Below are 20,851 nucleotides of genomic sequence, written 5' to 3'. Positions count from 1 at the left end.
CCTCACAATTGCAAGAGGTTATAGAAAAACAGCCAATTTTCTAATTCATGGAACTTAAATGTTCCAATATTTTAACTCCTGACATAAAAGCCCATGTAAATGTGCATTTACTTTTGGGAAATGAAAAATCCATTTCCCTCAAAAATACTAAGACTCCTTAAATATCAGTGTGATGAGAAACTATCAAATACTATATCTTCTGATGAAAGACCTATTACTTTAAGGCTTGAAGGTTTACCCATAATCTTTACATTAAATGAAGACGGTCACAAAAGTAGCAATATGAGAATGAACATGAAGGAAATTAAATTCTCCTGGAAGTTAGATTTAAGTACTGATAGAATTTTTAAAGAAAAAGCATGGATTTTCAAAATCCAACTTAAATAATGTATTGTGTGGAACATAATACAATAAGCTCAACTATATGGGATCAACTTGGAAGTTTGAGAAATGCAAAAATCAAGTCTACTTTTGTATCTTTGTAGCTGTCTGGGGTTCATCAGGACATTTGATACAGAGTCTGAAGACAACAACTCACAAACATAATGAGATCCGTTTAATAATTTTTGAAGATTTTTCCTGTAAAATGGCTTGTATTTCCACAGGTTACAATAGTGAAGAAATAAACTTTTCAATTTGACATGAAATATAAAAGAACAGTTTTACAAATATATCCATAAAATTTAACTGCTTGTAACACTATACATGGTAAATAGGACCACCCCTTAACTTCTAGACTATTTATTTAATACAGAGAAATGATCTGTCATCTCACCTAAAAAGAAATAATTTCCCTTTCATCAAGTTTACTTTTGTTTAGAAACGGTTAAGTAGGACTGGAAAAATATTTGCTTTTTCCTATCTTCCTCTAGGGCTTTTTCATGAAGGTGAAAACTTGAGAGGATATAAATTTTACTTAAAAAGAAATACTGAACCTTCTTTGTTTTACTAGTTTTGTAATGTTTACATTGTTAAAAAAAAAAAATCCTGGAATTGTCTCCTTGGCCTTGGGGTCCTAAAGAAATGATAACAGAGCTGTGTTCTATTTTCAGCCCTGGAAGAGGAACGTCATCCCCTCAGCCCATGAAGGCTAAACTAGGGGCCTATAAGATCACCTGCCAAGGGAACGGAGCTGGATCTGGCTTAAAATCAAGGTTGTGTGGTTTGCCTATCAGAAATTCCACTCTTGCAAGGCAAAACTGCCTGAAGCTCACTAGATCGTAGTCAGCATGAACAATGCTGAAATCGCACCTCCTTTCACACAAATACAAAGCACAGAATAGCTTTTAAAAAGTTGATCAAAATCACAGAACTGCAGCTAACAATTCTTCAACCTAGGAGAAAATTCAGGAGAAAACACACTCCCTTTAAACTTTCAAAAGTGCCCAAATAACAATACTGAGCTCTCCCAAAAGGGGTTTGAAGTTTCATGTCAGCAAAAATGAAATAAAGCATGGAAGCTTGATGAAGAAGAGTTCTCGACTTTCCTAATACAGTATATGTAATAACTTAAGGTTTCCCTATTGACACTGGAAATAAATTCTAATACAATCATGCATATGCCAGGTCCTGGCATACTTCTGCATCCAGATTCATTAGTCTCCTTAATGGAGCCCATCATTTTTCCAATGGCTTTCTCCTTTCTTTAAACCCTAACCCTGAAATTCTATAACCAGTTACGTCACGTGGCTTCCCTGAGGCACAAAGGTACCAAACTCTATAACTATTGAGGAATGGTAAATATGCTCTCTATATAAAAAGATTTTAATTCTTTTGGGCCACAGTGGGGGGAAAAGAAAAACCCAGAAAGTTTAATACTTACTCTGCAGTGTGAACTGTAGCCCTTTTTGCAAAAAAAAAAAAAAAAAAAAAAAAAAAAAAAACAAAACAAAACCCAAATAAGGGAAATGTTGAGTTGCAGCATGCATGACCTGACAGCACCAATTATTAATAAAAAAATTCGACTAGAAAAATATTCAGGGTTGTATCCCATCCATTTTATTTTATTTTAAATAGTAAACTGACAACTGAAGAAATTTACTATGGGAATACATCACCGGGGCTTCACTTCTAGTGACCTATTCACAAAAGGCATTTTGATCAGGTCAAGATCAGGATAATTCCTAGGTGTACAGCTGGGGGAGCAGGGCTCGCTCCTCAAGCAGGCAAGCAAAACAAAAACAGAAGTCATCTCTGCGAAGTTACTTTTTCTGAACTATATTACTCTACTTTGGCGAGCTAGACTTGTATATTCTCACAAACTAAATTGCTCTCATGTCTGGAACAAACTCCTTAGTCCAAGTTATAAGCGAATCTTGCTGGAAGTGGCCAAGCTGAACCTGGCTTCTTTTCCCAGACTTGCCACCTCTCTGCGGTTCCTTAGGCAGAATGGGAGGGGATCTCACTGGGAAGTCAAAGAGGAAGGTGTGAAGAGAATGTTTCCTGTTAGCCCTTCCAAGAGCTTGGGATTTATTAGCCAAAATTTGACTTCTACTTAGGTATCTCCATTTACTAAAAGTCAAAAGGAACTTTTCACGTTGGAAGATTATCTGGGGGCATGTGTTACACATAAAACTGCTAGACCCTGAACTGTTGTAGTCCTCGAAACAGAAGATTACAGCAGATTGTAACTTTCCGGAAATGTTTTTGATAGGAAAAATCCAGCCCTTCTAGATGCAAGGCCATTTACTTTACAAGATGCTTTTAGGGTATCCAGGCTCCTCAAACCACTTTCTAGCCAGAGAGCAAGAAAAGGGACTGTTGCCTCCTTTATCATTTTGTGGAGCCCAAAGAAGCACAAATTAAAGAGACTCTAAGAGAAAGTTAGTCATTGGAGCCTGAGGCTAAAGAAAAAGGCATGTGACACATGAATCTAGGCAATTCCAGCTGTCTGGAGATAGTTTATGACTTACCCTATCAGTAAGAGGACTGTTGTTGGATTTTTGCATCACTTAAAAATTACCAAAAATGTCTCCTCCCACACAATCACCTCCATTGAAAAGTAAAGCTTTTTTAAAACTGAGCAGCTGAACTTTTTAGATACTAGGTCAAATTACGCGGTAGCAATCAACAGTAATCCCTTTAAGGAAAAAGACATCCAAGATGTGTTAGAACAATTGAAAACAGGGCAACATATTTACCAGGAGGCAAAAGATGGAAAGACGGTCAAGTGTAAATGCAGTCTATTAGAAGCCTATAAATTCTATAACTTTAGAAAGGTTAAAATGTAGCATGAATCTGCAATGGTCAATTTTAGAGGATGTTAGTATAAATAAATACTTGCTCTGTGCGGCAGGAATCTACTTCACGTCAGCCAGCTGTGGCAATCCGTCGCCTGTCCTCAAGAACCTTTACGTTCTGGTAGCAGGGATACTGTAGGTACTGAGGACAGAGAATGAGTATCTGAGAATTATTCAAAATGAAATGGAGCTAACAGAAGGGTTGGTGGTGCTCATGTGAAATTCTGATTTAATTATTCCTCAGTAAACACTCATTTGCTCTCTTGAAATCTGGAATTCCAAATTATCCCTGCAGATGTACTGCTTGGTGTTGTATATATCTAATGATCACATTTAAATTTGGTTTGATTTGCAAACATTTTCAAAACTTACAGGGCTCCATAAGCTGCAAGAGAAGGTGACAGATGGCAGTGAGGGAGTGAACAAAAGCCACTGAATCGTGGTGATACGTTGCTTTTAGGCTCTCAGAAGTTTGGCCTTTTTAAGGAAGGAAAAAAAAAGAAACACCTTAGGAAACCCCAACAAGTAGTTTTAAAAAGTAAAATCTTATTTTTAATCACTCATAAATCTTGAGCAATTCAGTAAGCAAAGGAACTTGATGGTATAGTACCCAGGCCATGCTGACTGCTGCAATTAATAATCACCCTTAGTTAATGAATTTTTAAGAGTTGCTGCATTTTAATCAACCCAACGGTTGTGGCCATACAATCAGGGACAGACCATCTTAAACAGAAGCAACAAAAGGCAGACTAAAAAGTTACGGAAATGTCTTTGAAATGCCAAGGTATTTGATGACTGAGTAGATAAAGTCATCGAATTCCACCCAACTAAAAACAAAAACACACGACAGTATATGAATATTCTTTTCCCAAAAAAAGAAAAATCTGAAAACCCCGGATTTCAAAACCACCACCTGTGCCTAACATCTCCCCACCACCACCGCCTCCACCGCAGTGGGAGCTGGTCAGATTCTAGCCTGTATCAAGTACTCCCAGGCCCTGCATGTCTTTCCATTCACACCTACACCACGCAGCATGGAAGGTCGCCCATTTAGAGCCAACTTCTGAATAAATTTCTTCTACATTTGTAAAATAGGATTTTAAAGTCTCATCCAAGTTTACAAAGGAAAACATTGTTTGAAAACCCAAGGTTCAAATAAAAGCATGGCATTTTAAATCCAATTATGACAAAGATTATGGTTTCATCAAGCAGGCTTCAATGACGATGCCGCTTTTTTGAGCATGCAACACACCCGATGCCTTAAATTCCTGGCATGTCTCGTCACCATGTCCCCCCCTTCCCCCCCCACCAGCCTCAGCCCCCCCCTCCCCTTAATAAACAGCATTATAAAAAGGTAAAATCTAGAGTTAGTGGCAAAATCTTCACAGTAACTTGTTAATAAAGTCGTAGATGGCTGTCAAGGGCATCAGTCAACTGGACCTTGGAAAATTAATTTGATGCAGTTCTGTTCCCCAACCAGCTGGGTAGCACAGAAAGGGCAGGCAGCGTGAAATGCGTGAGTTCCATGAGGCAACGGAATCTGAGACCAGTATTTCGCAGACTTTTCTGAGCACACGTGTCCACAAGGGGTGAAAGCATGAGTTGGTGGTCCTGCGTCTACATAAAACCCTGCCTCGCAGCCGAGCCAGAGAGGCACGTAGGGGCCCACAGTCCTGCACATGGGACACTCTCTCTCATTGGCCTCCGTGTCGCTCCGGTGGCCCCAGTTGTGGTACCCGTGCACGTGGCCGCAGCTGAGGTATGCCCAGGGCTGCTTCTCCTCCACCACCTCCTTCCTGTTGATGCTGGGGAAGGCCAAGGTGTTGAGTCCCACGGGACACTGTGGCCGGGCGGCATTGATCTCCTGCCGGAGCGCCTCGATGTGTTTCTGCGTTGGAGTATGGAAAAGGCCGTCTGCTGTTCTCCAGAGAAGGGTGGCCCCGCACAGGTCAATGAGGGAGCCGTCCTGCAGGACGTTGGTCTCACTCTCCACCTAGAACAAGTTTGACATACATGCCTTTTAAAAGCAAAATTCAGCAAATCACGCCAACGTTCTTTTGCTCTCAAGATAGAAATCATCTTTCAAGGAAACACAGGCAGGCAGCTTACCCCCTGCCTCCCTGAAGAACAAGACTGGGGGTGGGGGGTGGGGTGGGTAACCCCTTCCTGGAGCTGGTTTCCTCACTGGAACACTGGATGGAACACGGATCTGCCATACTCACAAAGCCCTAAAGAGCACACATACACCCAGCTTTACATGTTCAATTACTGTACTGTGGTTATTTAATGAACATCACAAATCTTATAGAGGAAAAGTGAAACTCTAAGTAACACTGTTCTTCCTTGATCTCACACAGGACAGGAGATGTCCTACCAGTCCATGCAGTATTGACTGTGAAGATTTGCTGTGACCAGAAGTGATCCAGAAGATGCTTGTGGGCCCTGCGATAATGACCGCAGTGGTCCGGACACTGCCTGGTTACCCTCAGCTTCATACAACCTACTGCCTGTCCTGCATTGCTATGGTTTCGAGAAGCATTCGCTGTTAGCCTTCATTAAAAAAAAACAAACGTTTTAAATGTTTATTTTTGCGAGAGAGTATACAAGTGGGGAACGGGCAAAGAGGGAGGGGGCTCTGCACTGACAGCAGGGAACCCCATGCGGGGCTTGAACTCATGAACTGTGTGATCATGACCTGAGCTGCTCAACTGACTGAGCCACCCAGGTGCCCCTAGGTTTCGATTTTAAAATGGAATGCTAGGCACCTGACGAGAAGTGGCAGACACAGCGGGCGGGAGCCCAACCAGTGCCATCCACGTGCCTGCTGTGCTCTGAGCCCCGTGGGTAATAAAGCTTCTCTCCCGTCCTGAAGACACGTCTTTAGTGGTGGGAGGCAGACACGCTAGAGCCAGGAGCCAGCGAAGGTCAGTACAGCGCTGAAATTGTCGTGCGAGGCCACCTCAGCACACAGGCTAAGAGTGTGGCCTTTGCAGCGCATGGCCTTGGGCTGCACCTTGGCTCGGTCACGCACTAGCTCCAACCTGGGGCGGTGACTTCAGCAGCCTGTGCCTAGGTTGCCCCTTCCGTAAAACTGGACAAGGGGATCTTGAGGGTTGAAACAGACCAAGTTCTGAGAACTGGCATGCAGGAAGCACTGTGTACACGTTTGCTACTTTCGCTTTGATGACAGAGGGTCAGAAAGGCTTTTTGAAAAGGGTTTGCCTGGCGCGGAGATTTGAAAAAGTTGCCAGGACCCAGTGGGTGGGCTAGAAGACTCTCCAGAAAGTGGCATGCAAAGGCTCAGCAGCACGGCACGAGGGGGCAGCAGTTATTCCACAGGCGACCGAGCCCGGCTGGACGAGAGCCTCAGGCTGGCCTCCCGTGCCTGGAGGGCATCAACACAGAGTTTTAAGCGGCTATAAAAGAACAGATCTGCCTTTCCCAAAGGTCACTTCCAGAAGTGTGGAGGATGGGTTGGATGGGTTAAGAACACCGTGGGAGTTCTCTCTCTGGGCCGAGGGGATGGGTGCACCTCAACAAAGACAATCCGTGGCAACAGCCCAGGCAGAGATACTGAATACTGAGGACTTAGCTCCTGGATTAAGAAAGACACGCTTCTGGATCTGGCTTTATTGTCTGCATGGGAGGAGGCTTTCCGGGCACAGGGAATCTAGGAGAAATGGCAGATTTGGGGGAAAGGACAGAAATTCAGTTTTGGGTGTGCAGAAGCAGAGTGTCGTGTGGGGGCGATACACAGGAGGCTTGCGTGACTGAAGAGCTGGCTTAGAGAAGCCGGTCCGGGACTTACCGGCATTGGGGTGAAGCCCCGGGAAGTGGACAAGACTGCCCAGGCAGGGTCTCAGGGAGGGCAGAGTGGCCCAGGGACAGAACCAGGGCCACCCCCATGCAAGGCAGGGGCAAAGAGCCGTGAGAAGGGCAGGCAGAGAAACTGTTTGTCATTCTCTGACTCAAAAGTTTTCGCTGGCTCTTCTCTGCCCTCGGGATCAAGCCCAAACTGAACACATATATTTATAAAAAACCTAGGAATAAACCTAACCAAAGATGTAAAAGATCTGTACGCTGAAAACTATACAAAACTTATGAAGGAAGTTGAGGAAGACACAAAGAAATAAAAAAAACATTCCATGCTCATGGATTGGAAGAATTAATATTGTTAAAATGTCAATACTACCCAAAGCAAACTACACATTCAATGAAATCCCAATCAGAATTGCACCAACATTCTTCTCAAAGCTAGAACAAAGCTAAGATTTGTATGGAACCACAAAAGACCCTGAATGGCCAAAGTTATGTTGAAAAAGAAAACCAAAGTGGAAGGCATCATGATCCTGGACTTTAGCCTCTACTACAAAGCTGTAATCATCAAGACAGTATGGTATTGGCACAAGAACAGACACATAGACAAATGGAATAGAGAGCCCAGAATTGGACCCACAAATGTATGGCCATTTGACAAAGCAGAAAAACAATATCCAATGGAAAAAAGACAGTCTCTTTAGTAAAAGGTACTGGGAGACCTGGACAGCAGTATGCAGAAAAATGAAACTGGACCACTTTCTCACACGATGCACAAAAATAAACTCAGAATGGACAAAAGACCTAAATGTGAGACAAGAGACCATCAAAACCCTAGAGGAGAAAATAGGCAATAATCTCTTTGACCTCAGCTGCAGCAATTTCTTGCTAGACATGTCTCCCAAGGCAAGTGAAACAAAAGCAAAAATGAACTACTGAGCTCTCCTCAAGACAAAAATCTTCTGCACCGCAAAGGAAACAATCAACAAAAGTAAAAAGCAACTGACAGAATGGGAGAAGATATTTGCAAATGACATACTGGATAAAGGGTTAGCATCCAAAATCTATAAAGAACTTAACCAAACTCAACATCCGAAAAACAAATAATCCAGTGAAGAAATGGGCAGAAGACTGAATAGATACTTTTCCAAAGAAGACATCCAGATGGCCAACAGATGATGAGTGATGTTGAGCATCTTTTCATGTATCAGGGAAATACAAATCAAAATCACATTGAGATACCACCTCCCATCACTCAGAGTGGCTAAAATTAACAACTCAGGACTACAGATGCTGGCGAGGGTGTGGAGAAACAGGAACCCTCTTGCACTGTTGGTGGAATACAAACTGGTGCAGCCGCTCTGGAAAACTGTGTGGAGGTTCCTCAAAACATTAAAAATAGATCTACCCTATGACCCAGCAAGCACTGCTAGGAATTTATCCAAAGATACAGGAGTGCTGATGCATAGGGGCATGTGTACCCAATGTTTATAGTAGTGTTTTCAACAATAGCCAAATTATGGAAAGAGCCCAAGTATCCATCAACTGATGAATGGATAAAGAAGATGTGGTTTGTATATACAATGGAATACTACTTGGCAACGAGAAAGAATGAAATCATGCCATTTGCAGCAACATGGATGGAACTGGAAGGTGTTATGCTAAGTAAAATAAGTCAGAGAAAGAAGACATCATATGTTTTCACTCATGTGGAACTTGAGAAACGTAACAGAAGACTATGGGGGAATGGAAGGGGGACAAATAGATTCAAACAGAGAGTGAGGCAAACCATTAAGAGACTCTTAAATACAGAGAACAGGGTGGATGGGGTATGGGGGAGGGGGGAAATGGGTGATGGACACTGAGGAGGGCACTTGTTGGGATGAGTACTGGGTATTGTATGTAAGTGATGAATCATGGGAATCTACCCCACAAACCAAGAGCACACTGTATACACTGTATGTTAGCTAATTTGACAATAAATTATGTATTTAAAAAAATTTTGCTGCAGCTCCCTCCCCCCCCTCACTGCCCCCCCTCCCCAGTGCTGCATGGTCCCCTCCCCTCTCACAGCCTGGCACGAGGCTCCCTTCCTGTGCTGACCACAGGTAATTCTCAGGGACATCTTATCTAAGCATGTAACCACATCTGAAAGAATAATTCTGATGTGGTTAAGACACTGAGGTTCAGTAGTGGCCACACTGGTGAACAACCCCGTCTTTCCTTCCTACGAAGCAGTTTTTGGTAAACAACATCTTATAAATTTTGAGTCCCTGGTCTTTTATTTTCCACACATTCTTGACTCCTCCAAGGATAGAATAGGTTCCTCCTGTCCCTTCTAGTACAAGACTGTGTTCATTACATACAATATGCTAATGACTGGTTGCATTGTCTGTGACCTTCTCCAGATGGGACAACTGGAGGGCAGAGCCCTGGGCATCCTGTTCACTGCTGAATTCCCAGCTCCTACCCCTGCTTTGTCAGAACAGCTACCCAACCATGGACTGCTGTGCAGTCCTGTTCCAATCTGCACTTTGCTCTCTCTGTGATCCGCTAAGGTATGGACAGGCACTATTCCAATTAAATGCACATGAAGCCAGGCACAGAGAGGTCAAGTCGTTGATTTGAGACTGCAGCACTCCTCACAGTGGCAATGAGCACCCGGATCTGTGACCGGACTTCAGAACCAGTGATGGAAGGAGGCTGCTCAAACAATAACTGTTATTTTTTGTGGGCTCTCTCTTAACTGTGAACAAAGCGTAGTTTTCTCCAGACTACAGTGTGTAGGAGGGAGCATGGTAAAGACACCCCTGGGCAGAGGCATAGGTTCATCAGATATTTGTTTCTCAAATTCCACAAAAAGAAAAAAAAGAAAAAAAAAAGGCAAGGAGAAAGCCCAAGGAATCGACACTTACCTTTCAGAAGTAAGACAGTTAAAACTGATCAGTTAGCTAAGTTTAGGGTAGAGAATTCAAATCCCCACCCACTACTTACAAGCTGAGTATCAACTTTTTAAATCCCTGGTTATGTGTAAGTGGGAATGACAACACTGATCCCATGAGGTTGCTCTGAGTAATGCCTAAGAGAGACTTAATATGAAGCACTTCATAAAGCCTGCACGGAACACTAGGGTTATTTTCAGATCACCTAAAATTAGGTAAGCAAATGAACTTTGCTGAATTTACTAAATTTTACAGAGCCAATACAGTTTAATTAAATACTCTAAATATAATTTGATAGATCTATATATCTAGTAGAGATCTAGTAGATATCTAGTACACTCATACTTAATAGAGCAATATTAAAACTATTGATAAGACTATTGATAGAAAGTTATCAACTAGGTAAAGGAATAGGATACAGTTCAAAGCCTATTCACCTATTTATTTGGGGTGGGGGGTTAAGCTCCTGAAAGGGCATTTCCCCCCACATTTAATTGGTTGTGGTGATCAAGGACAAAGCTGGTGTGATGAGAAACCAAGGAAGTTGTTAACACGTTGGCACATTAAATGCCAAGCAGGATATTAACACAGAACCTTCTACCAGCACTAGTTCCACACTGAAAGCAGGAGGCACCTGCTACTTTTATAATGTTCTGGATTTTTCGCAGATTACTTTATTCTCCACATTTTTGTGTTCAACTGAAAATGGAGAGTACCGTCAGAGACTGTTCTCTAAATCGAATCTCTTGATAGAAACTTTACATCAATACAACAGCCACATGCACAGAAGGAGTCATAAATTGAAACATAAGCTGGAAGAATCAGTGGGTTTTCACCTCAAACTGTTCCCCTGGTTAATCAGAGGGGGTTGCAGGGGAGGATGGGTCCTTTGATCCCCACAGTGCAAAGTTAGACTGATGGAAACTCAGAAACCTTTACTGTAGGCCAAGCCAATCGTACATTATCAAACAGTACAGCACAATGTTGGGCAGATCTAAGGGTCTCCTGTAGGGACTAACTTTGAAAATAGTCTAGATTTAGTACAGCTCGTGAATACAAGCTATTTTTGGAGTGGTTTCTTTTCAGTAGCACTGCCACCTTCTCTGGCACACACAGCCTGAGCTGGGTCACTGCACAATCACCAGAGTAGGCAAGAAACCCATCCTATAAATGTGCCCTTGAAGACAGATGTGCCCTACGCGGACTCTGACATACGCTCTGTATTTCCTAGGGAAGCAAATGCTCTGGTGTCAAGCACCTCGGGTGAGAGCCATGTGATGCTCCCCACAAGCTGATACCTAGTGGAGGCCTGGAGTCTAGACCCTCAGTCAGGGAGGACTGAGTTTCAGTCCCATCTGCTGCTACCTTCTAACTCTGGTAACCCTTCACAATAATTAACCTCCCTATGCCGTACTTTCCTCATCCATAAGATGGGCATGATCCCACTTCTTTGAATAAAGTTGCTCAGATGTAATGAGTTATGGTCTGTGAAATGTTAACGTAGTGCCTGCCCCCAGCAACCATTTACTAACTTCTACTGTGGCCATTATAATGACTGATAACCAGTTCAGCCAACCTACTAGGTCAGTTTTTGTATAAAGTTATCCAGTGATCAGAAACAAAGTTATCTGGAAGACCTGCTTTCACATTCTGTGCCCTAGTCTCTTGAAAAGTGTTTAAACAGAGATTACTGTATTTGCTTTGGGCTCTCTTAGAAAACGCTTCTCATATTTACTCAGCCAGGATGTTCTAATACTGGGCTTTTCTGTAAAATGCAGAAGCTGTACTTGTAGCTCAGTAATGATGTAAAATAGAAATAAAAGTAACGATTCCCTACAAACTAACATCTAGCAGAGACTAGTCAACCAGGCTAGCGAAACAGCATCCCTGCCATCTTCTTTTTCCGTTTTAGTAATACTTGGTTGTCATCTTGCTGAAAAATGCTAGATGACTCTTATGTTTTTCTAGGGAGGTGTTCTGAATCAAATATTTGTTCTCTCGTATTCTGGCTTCTACCTAACAATTAATTAAAGGCACTGGAGTAGAAAGTTTACTTAGAAACTTCCGGCACCGTGTCCCACAGGCGTGGTAAGATCAGAAACCCAAAGCTTCCCATTTAAGGGTTTAACAATTATTCTCCATAGAAGAAAGGGTTAAAAAACCCACTGCTTTAGGTCATTTGGGATAAGTAGTGATATTTATAGGAAAATATTAACATGTCAGATCAAAACCCTCTATGCATTATTTCAAGTAAAAAGTTTTATGATTTTGGTGAATTATATAGGGAACTATGTATTAATTTCTTACTATGAACTCAAAGGAAAAAAGCTAACTTAATTCTCTTTTAGTTCCAGGAAGTCTAGTAAATACTTCTGTAATTCATAATTTTCACTAGTCTTGGACAGCTCAGGATTTTTCCAAATTAGTAAAGTTTTACACTGAAAATAAGTTTATCTTTCTTTATTGAATTAAAAAAAATTTTTTTTTTCAACGTTTATTTATTTTTGGGACAGAGAGAGACAGAGCATGAACGGGGGAGGGGCAGAGAGAGAGGGAGACACAGAATCGGAAACAGGCTCCAGGCTCTGAGCCATCAGCCCAGAGCCCGACGCGGGGCTCGAACTCACGGACCGCGAGATCGTGACCTGGCTGAAGTCGGACGCTTAACCGACTGCGCCACCCAGGCGCCCCTCTTTATTGAATTTAAGCAGAATTCTGTGGTGAAGCATATAATGAAAGATATGCTATTAAGGTAGGCGAGGAACAAAAAGGTAATTTTCTTCTACTATGGGAAAAGCTTAATCATTGAAGGCAATAAGCCTTTTTCCCTAGCACTTTCAGGGGCCCGTGGAATTCTCGTTTTCCTGGGTCAATGGAACACAGCCCTGGTACCCCTACAAAGGTTCTGAATTTCAGGGGAGAAAAACGACACTCCTTAGGCTGGGCTTTTGCAGTTCGGTGCATTTTCCAGAGTGAAGACCACTCACCAGCTTTCCCCTCTGCTGGGCCGACCTGGTTTCTCGCAAGGTGTACACGTCCCCACATACAGAGATCTCACGCCAGACCCCAGGCTGGGACTCCTCAGTGAAGCCCCCTCGTGGATGCATCACCAGGACGCCATTTGTAGTGAGCCCGTCCATGTGGCCATCGGGGTTTTTCCATTTTGCTGCCTTTTCCTGGAGAGCATACCACAGAACAGAAAAAGCATGCTAAGATTATGTTCAAAATGAAGGGATTCCAGAATCTTTTAAAAATATCCAGTACGGGCAGAAGGAAGGAAAGTGATGAATTTTCATTTTCTATTTAAAGCTAATAATCAGAAGGATAAAATATGCAATTATTCTGATAACATGAAAGTGCTAAAATGTATGAATGATTTATCACTGGATATACATTATATTCATCTTGGGAGCTTAAAAAAAAAAAAAGGACCTGAGGCCCGGACCCTTCCCTCAGAGATTCTTTTCTACCCACTGCCCTCACGCCTGGGAGAGTCCAGGAATCTAGACACGTTCTTCAGTTCTATTTGTGCAATCCTTTCGCCTCTTATCTACCAGCACTTTACATGCAATTATTACCTGGGAAGTATACAGAAGAAAGAGGAAAAAACATACAACAATTTTAAGACTGTTAGTCTGACAAGTTGTGGCTAGTATCTCTTCATAAATATCACTGTTTGGATCCTCAAAGATGGAATGTAAAGACCACCTGATGTGATGGCAGGACCAACACTCCTGGGTGCTTGTGCCACAGTGACTTCTCTCCTCTTTCTTGGTGACAGAGATAGCTGTTGCAAACAAGACTCAGGAGTAAATTCTGAGTTGGATAACCCTCTTGCCAGGGACTGAGCTCTGGCCAATGAGACATAAGTGGGTTTTTAAGAGCCTTCCTGGTAAAGGTCCTTTGTTCTAAAAAGCAAAGGGAAAACAGTCTCCCAGTGGCATGGGTCATTCCATTTTCCTTGCCCCTCAGATGTACAACTAATCAGACATCTGTAACCAAAAAAGAGCATGGCTGTACAGCATCCAGGTCACCTGAAAGAGATCAATACATCTATGCCCGGAAAGTGGGTGCATTGAAACACAGAGGAGGCAGCAGAGAGGAGCTGCTGGGGAGCCAGAAGGCAGCAAAGGCAGTGGCTGGTGGGCAGGCAGGAGGATAGTGTAACCTTTCTGAAAAAGGAGGTGGAGGGTGAAGGAGGTAAGTGGGGGTCTGCCCCATGCATGTTCTGTAGCTGGAAGGACCGAATGTTGTCTCCAAGGAAAGGCTGCAGTGAGTGGGAGAAGGGAAATAGGCAAAAAGAATTTCAGGGAAGGGTCTCCTGCTCTTTGCCCCAGGGTTCTGGCTCATGGACTTCTGGGACTCGTTTCATCCCCATCCCAAGTTGAGGATCCCCCTTCCAGGCTGTGGGCACATCAAAGCCCCAAGAGCTAAGTACACACCTTCTCCAACTCTGCGGCACCCCCATTCCTTTTCCCTTGGTGGCCACTCCCAATCTTAGGAGGAAGTCAGCTCCTACCCCCAAGAGAAAACAAAAATTTGTGCTATGGCACCACCTTCTGGGAAGTGAAAAGAAGGTTCCCAGGTACCAACTTGAACTGTTAGAACCAAAGTAAACAGAACCTTGCCTAAATAGGGTGTTCCTTACTTCCAATGTGAGGACAGAGTCACTTTTAATCAAATACCATTAAAAATCATAGTAATACAGTACTACAAAAAGAAAATGACAATTTTCCAACAAATGAACCCAAAGACATGGAATACCACAATCTAACTGATAAAGAATTCAAAACAGCTGTTATGAATAAATTTAATGAGCTACAAGAAAACTCAGGCAATACAATGACCTCAGAAATAAAATTAACAAACAGAAGGAATACTTTGCCAAAGATGCCAAAATTGTAAAAAAAGAACCAAACAAATTTTGGGCTTGAAGAACTCAATGAATGACATGAAGAATGCATTAGAATGCACTGGAAATAGAGCAGATCAGATGGAAGAGAGAATTAGCAAGTTGGAAGGCTGGAATAGAGAAATGCTTCAGATGGAAGAGGAGAGAGAACTAAGATTTAAAGGAAGTGAAGAAACACTACGAAAGCTAGCAAACTCCATTACAAAAGCCCATATATGAATAATGAATTTTCTAGAAGAAGAGAGGGAGAAAAGGACAGGCAGCATATTTAAAGAAATAATTCCTGAGAACTTCCAAAAGTTGGGGAAAGAACTGGATATACATTAAGCTAACAGAACACCTTATTAACGCAAGATCTTCTCTAAGACACATTATATTAAAACTATTAAAAGTCAGTGATAAAATTAAAATTTTTAAAAATATTTATTTTTGAGAGAGACAGAGACAGAATGTGAATGGGTTAGGGTCAGAGAGAGAGGGAGACACAGAATCAGAAGCTGGCTCCAGGCTCCTCACTGTCAGCACAGAGCCTGACGTGGGGCTCGAACTCAAGAGCTGTGAGATCATAACCTGAGCTGAAGTCGGATGCTCAACTGAGCCACCCAGGTGCCCCCAACGATAAAATTTTAAAGGCAGCTGGGGGGGTGGGGGGTGGGTAGGAAGAAAAAAAAAAAAAGACAGTAACCTACAAAATAATCTCCAGCAGGCTATCAAACTTCTCAGATAAAAACTGCCAGCCAAGAATATTCCACCCAGAAAAGTTATGCTTCAGATATGAAGGAGAATTAAAAGCTTTCCCAGACAAACAAAAGCAGAGGGCGTTCACCACCACTAGACCTGCCTTAAAAGAAGTGTTCAAATGAGATTTTCAAGCTGGAATGAAAAGACAGAAATACACAAAACTCTGATTAAGGTGTTAGTCAGAATTATAAAACTGTAACTATTTATAGTAGTATATTAACTCCCAATTATAGCATAAAGGTTAAAGGCAAAGGACATTAAAAATACCTATAATAAATAATAAAAATAAATACAGCTACTACAACTTGGTAACCAAATCACAGCATAAAAAGAGATCATCTGTGACATCAAAAATATAAAAGGAAAAAAGTAAAAGGACAGAATCTTCATAGGCAACTGAAGATAAATTGCCATCCGCAGAAAAAGGACTGTTTTATCTGTGAGATGTTTTATGTAAACCTCATGATAACGACAAAACAAAAATTTAGAAGAGAGACACAAAACACTAAAAAAAGAGTGGGAGACTGAACGAAAAGCACCATGGAAAACCACCAAGGTATAAAGGTAGGTAGAAACAGAAGGAAAAAGAACAATGGAGAGACAAGATAACCAGCAGGCAAAAGAGAAAATGGCAGTAATAAGTATCAAACAATCACACTTAATGTATCAACATATCAACAATCACACTAAATGTAAATGTACTGACTCACCAAAAGGCATATAGTGGCAGTTGGATCTAAAAAAAACCCACAAAATACAAAAAACAAAAACCTCCTGCCCTACAGGAGATTCATCTCAGCTTTAAAAAAAAAAAATTAATATGAAATTTATTGTCAAATTGGTTTCTATACAACACCCAGTGCTCATCCCAACAGGTGGCTTCCTCAATGCCCATCACCCACTTTCTGCTCCCTCCCACCCCCCATCAACCCTCAGTTTATTCTCGGTTTTTAAGAGTCTCCTATGGTTTGGCTCAAAATTAAAGGATGGAAGATGATATTCCAAGCAAACAGAATACAAAAGAAGGCAGCTATAGCCATACTTATATCAGACAAAATAGATTTAAAGCCAAAAAGGGTAATAAGAGACAAAGTCATTACATAATCACAAAGGGATCAGTACATCAAGAAAATATAATAATTATATGTATGTATGGAGATTATATGTATGTATGTAATGTGTGTGTGTGTGTGTATATGTATATACACACACACACACACATCCCCAACATCCAAGTACCAAATTATATTAAGCAAATAATAACAAATCTAAAAGAGAAATATACAATGTAATAATTGTAGGGGACTTCAATACCTCACTATCAACAATGGATAGATTTTTCAGACAGAAAATGCAGAAGGAAACACTGGAATTAAACCACACTTTAGAACAAGGACTTGACAGACATTTACAGAACATCTTATCCCACAGAATATATTTTTCTCAGGTGCATTAGAACGGTCTCCAGGAGAGGTATGATAGGCCACAAAACAAATTTTAGCAAGTTTAAGAAGACTGAAATCATATCAACTATCCTCCCTGACTACAATGGTATGAAAGTAGAAAGTTACAATGAGAGGAAACTGAGAAGATCTACAAATAACGTGGAGATTTAACAACCACTGGGTCAAAGAAGAAATCAAAAGGAGAAAAATTATCTCGAGACAATTGAAAATGAAAACACAATATATCAAATATTGTGGGATACAGCAAAAGCAGTTCTGAGAAGTTTACAGCAATAAATATGTATATATGAAATTAGAAAGGTCTTGAACAACCTAACTTTACACTTCAAGGAACTAGAAAAACACAAAAACAGCAAGCTGAAAGTTAGCAGAAGAAAGGACATATGGATCCAAGCAAAATAAATCAAATAGAGACCAGAAAAACAACAGAAGAGATCAACAAAACTAAGAGCTGGTTCTTTGAAAAGAGAAACAAAATTGACAAACCTTTAGCTCAACTCAGTAAAGACTCAAAATTAGAAGACTTTGAGAGAAGACTCAAAATTAGAAATAAAAGAGAAGATATTATACCTGATATTACAGACATACAGAGAATCATGAAAGACTGCTAGAACATAGAAGAAATGGATACATTGCCAGAAACACACATCCTAGCAAGACTGAATCAGGAAGACTCAGAAAATGGGTAAAGAGATTGAATGAGTGTTAAAAAAAAAAAAAAAAAAAAAAAAAAAAATCCTAAGAAAATTCCACCACCAGATGGCTTCAACTAGGGAATGCTACCAAACATTTAAAGAATTACTACCAATCCTCCTCAAACTCTTCCAAAATATTGAGAATGAAGGAACATTTCCAAACTCATTCTATGAAGCCAGCCTTACATTGATAACAAAACCAGATAAGGATACCACAAGAAAATTATAGACCAATGTCCCTGATAAATGTAGATGCAAAAATTCTCAACAAAATATGAACAAATCAAATTCCAGAACACATTAAAAGGATTAGACACCATGACCAAGTGGAATTTACCTGAGATGCGAGGTTCAACAGATGCAAATTAATAAACGTAACACATCACATCAATAAAATGAAAGGTAAAAATCACACGATCAATTCAATAGACACAGAAAAACTATTTAACAAAATACAACATCCCTTCAGAATAAAAATCCTTAACAGGTTGGCTACAGAAAGAACATACCTCAACAGGCCGTATATGACAAACCTACAGCTAAACATCATACTCAAGGGGGAAAAACTGAAAGTGTATCCTCTAAGGTTGGAAACAAGACAAGGATGCCCACTCTTACCATTTCTGTTCAATACAGTATCAGACGTCCAGGCCAGCGCAATCAGGCAAGATAAAGAAATAAATGGCATACAAACTGGAAAGAAAGTAAAACTGTCACTATTTGCTGATGATATGATCTTATTTATTGACAATCACAAGGAATCTGTCAAAAAGCTGTTGGAATTAATGATTTCAGTAAAGTGTCGGGACACCAACATACAGAAGTAAGTTGCACTCCTTTACACAAATAACGAAGCATCTGAAAAAGGCAAAAAGAAAACTATCCCATTCACAACAGCATCAAAAACAAAATACTTAGGAACAAATTTAATCAGGGAAGTGAAGGATCTATATACGATGAAAAGTACAAAACGCTGTACTGAGGTTTGCCGAAAGAAATTGAAGACACAAATGGAAAGGCACCCCATGTTTATGAATCAGAAGAATAATGTTAAAATGGCCATACCACCCAAATCCATCTACAGAGTCAATACAATCCCCATCAAAATATGAAAGGAATTCTTCACAGAAATAGAAGCAATAATCCTAAACTCTGTGTGCAACCACAGAAGACCCCAAATAGTCAAAAAATTAAAAATAGAACTACCATATGATCCAGCATTTCCACTTGTAGGCACATACCCACAGGAAATGAAAACAGGATTTCAATGAGATATATGCACTCCCACGTTTATCTCATTATTCCCAACAGCCATTATTGGAAACCACCCCAACGCCCATCAATGAATGAATGGATAAAAAAAGACACTGTACATATACACAGTAAAATATTATTTACCCATGAGAAAGGAGGATATCCTTCCATTTGCCAACAACACAGATGGACCCTGAGCGCATTATGCTAAGCAAGTCAGAGAAAATAAGTACTATAGGATATCATTTATAGGTGGAATCTAAAAAAGTTAAGCCTATGCAAAACAGAGCAAAGTGGTTACCAGGGATGGATGGGGGCAGAGGGACCTGGAGAGAGTGGTAAGATTGATGGTGTTTAAGGGTACAACTTGTAATGAGCGGCAAATTAGCCATTGAGATTTAAGGCACCATAATATGAATATAGACCATATTATTGTACTATAGTTGTGAATGTGGTAAATATTGCTACATCAGCACGTATTTTACAACATACAAATGTATCAAAGTAACAGGACTGCACCCCTTACATTTACACAATGGTACACGTCAAATTTATTCAACTACAAAAAGTAAACAACAAAACAATAAAAAGGGATAAGGATAGAAACTGCCTGTGCCCGCCTCTTCTTCAGCTACAAGTTGTTATGTGGAGGGACGCATGGAGTGCAGGAGCCATCCCTCAGCCCTAAGGCTGCCTGAGGAAGCCTGATTTGCGCAGGGAGGGAGGGAGGGGCAAGACAGAACCAACCTGGTTCCCTGGATGTCACAGAACCACTGAAGCAATCAACCCTGGAACTGTCTTCCCTGGCACTCCTTGTTACATGAAATAATACATTTTTATTATTGTTTAGGCCATTCCGAATGGTTTTTGTCCTCGCAAAAACATCCCGATTAAAAAAAACCCCAAGACTATATTAAAACTGAACATTCACCAAAACTTCTGGGTTTGATTTACATGGAAGCCTTATGAAGCCAGAGAGGCCTTATGAAGCCTTAATCTGTTTTGTTCTCTGCAATATCACATCTGTGACACGTGACCGGGAGCACAGCCAATACCCAATGAAAATTTTTTGAATGAATGAACGTCACTTTTTCCTTTGAACCCTATTTATGTAGATCTGACCATTATTTTTCCCTCTGAAATCACCTCCCTTAAATCTACTAAGAATACATTAAGAACAATGTTAATATACATTTTTTAAAAAGTAATTACTGTACATATTATAATACAGCAAGTGGGACAAGTATCAAGGAACTTCATTACTTTCAGATTTTTAATAACAGCCTCACAAAACTCCACCATCTGAAAACTAAAATCTCCAAATGTAACTAGAGGCGTCGTGTCAAGCAGATTTTTGGCCACAATTAACTGTTACAGCTGATAATAATGGGTGTTATTCTTGAAACAATGGGCTTAGTCACAGTACTTACTCCAAGAAATATGTTTTTGGAAGAGTCGAATCCGGCTGCGAATATCCGTGCTGTGTAAGGTTCGCTCCTGTCGCAGACGATCCTGCAGGCAAACCTGGATATGGTGCTTTGTGTAATCTGGGCCTCATCATTGTTCTGACTGCCCGAAATTGTGTCTGTAACAACGAAGTCGATAGGGCTTTCTGTTGATCTGCCCACCTAAATAAATCAAATGCACTCATGACTCATTTTGAAAAGTATGTCACCGTATTTTGTTCACATGGAATGAGCGTTCAGGATCCTTTTAACGTTTATTATCTCTGCTCTGAGGGTAAGAATTTAATGAAAAAAAAAAATGTAGTTCTGTTCCTTTTCTT

At 40.9% G+C, this 20,851-nt stretch overlaps 1 protein-coding gene and 1 long non-coding RNA gene across 3 annotated transcripts in view; both read right to left on the bottom strand.

The window, feature by feature from the left end:
* Positions 1 to 534: 534 nt before the first annotated feature.
* LOC125168657 (uncharacterized) lies at positions 535 to 4,528 on the bottom strand. The gene is made up of 2 exons (XR_007153238.1): positions 3,612 to 4,528; positions 535 to 3,381 (listed from the first exon to the last, which is right to left on the bottom strand). It is a non-coding gene; the product is annotated as an uncharacterized LOC125168657 (long non-coding RNA).
* A 46-nt stretch (positions 4,529 to 4,574) lies between these two features.
* Positions 4,575 to 20,851, bottom strand: part of PELI2 (pellino E3 ubiquitin protein ligase family member 2) — a 196,116-nt gene continuing 179,839 nt past the window's right edge. The window contains exons 4-6 of one of the 2 annotated variants that reach the window (XM_047863857.1): positions 20,496 to 20,693; positions 12,985 to 13,173; positions 4,575 to 5,232 (exon numbers count right to left, since the gene is read on the bottom strand). In XM_047863857.1, the coding sequence (XP_047719813.1) occupies positions 4,666 to 5,232; positions 12,985 to 13,173; positions 20,496 to 20,693 (954 nt within the window). In that variant the 3' untranslated portion in view covers positions 4,575 to 4,665. The remainder of the gene's footprint in view (positions 5,233 to 12,984; positions 13,174 to 20,495; positions 20,694 to 20,851) is intronic. The other variant, XM_047863858.1, reaches the window with a different exon arrangement.

The sequence above is a fragment of the Prionailurus viverrinus genome, chromosome B3 (assembly GCF_022837055.1).
Source record: "Prionailurus viverrinus isolate Anna chromosome B3, UM_Priviv_1.0, whole genome shotgun sequence".
Classification (NCBI taxonomy): Eukaryota; Metazoa; Chordata; class Mammalia; order Carnivora; family Felidae; genus Prionailurus; species Prionailurus viverrinus.
The sequence above is the reverse complement of the archived record's forward strand: the minus strand, read 5'-3'. Positions and strand labels throughout refer to the sequence as shown.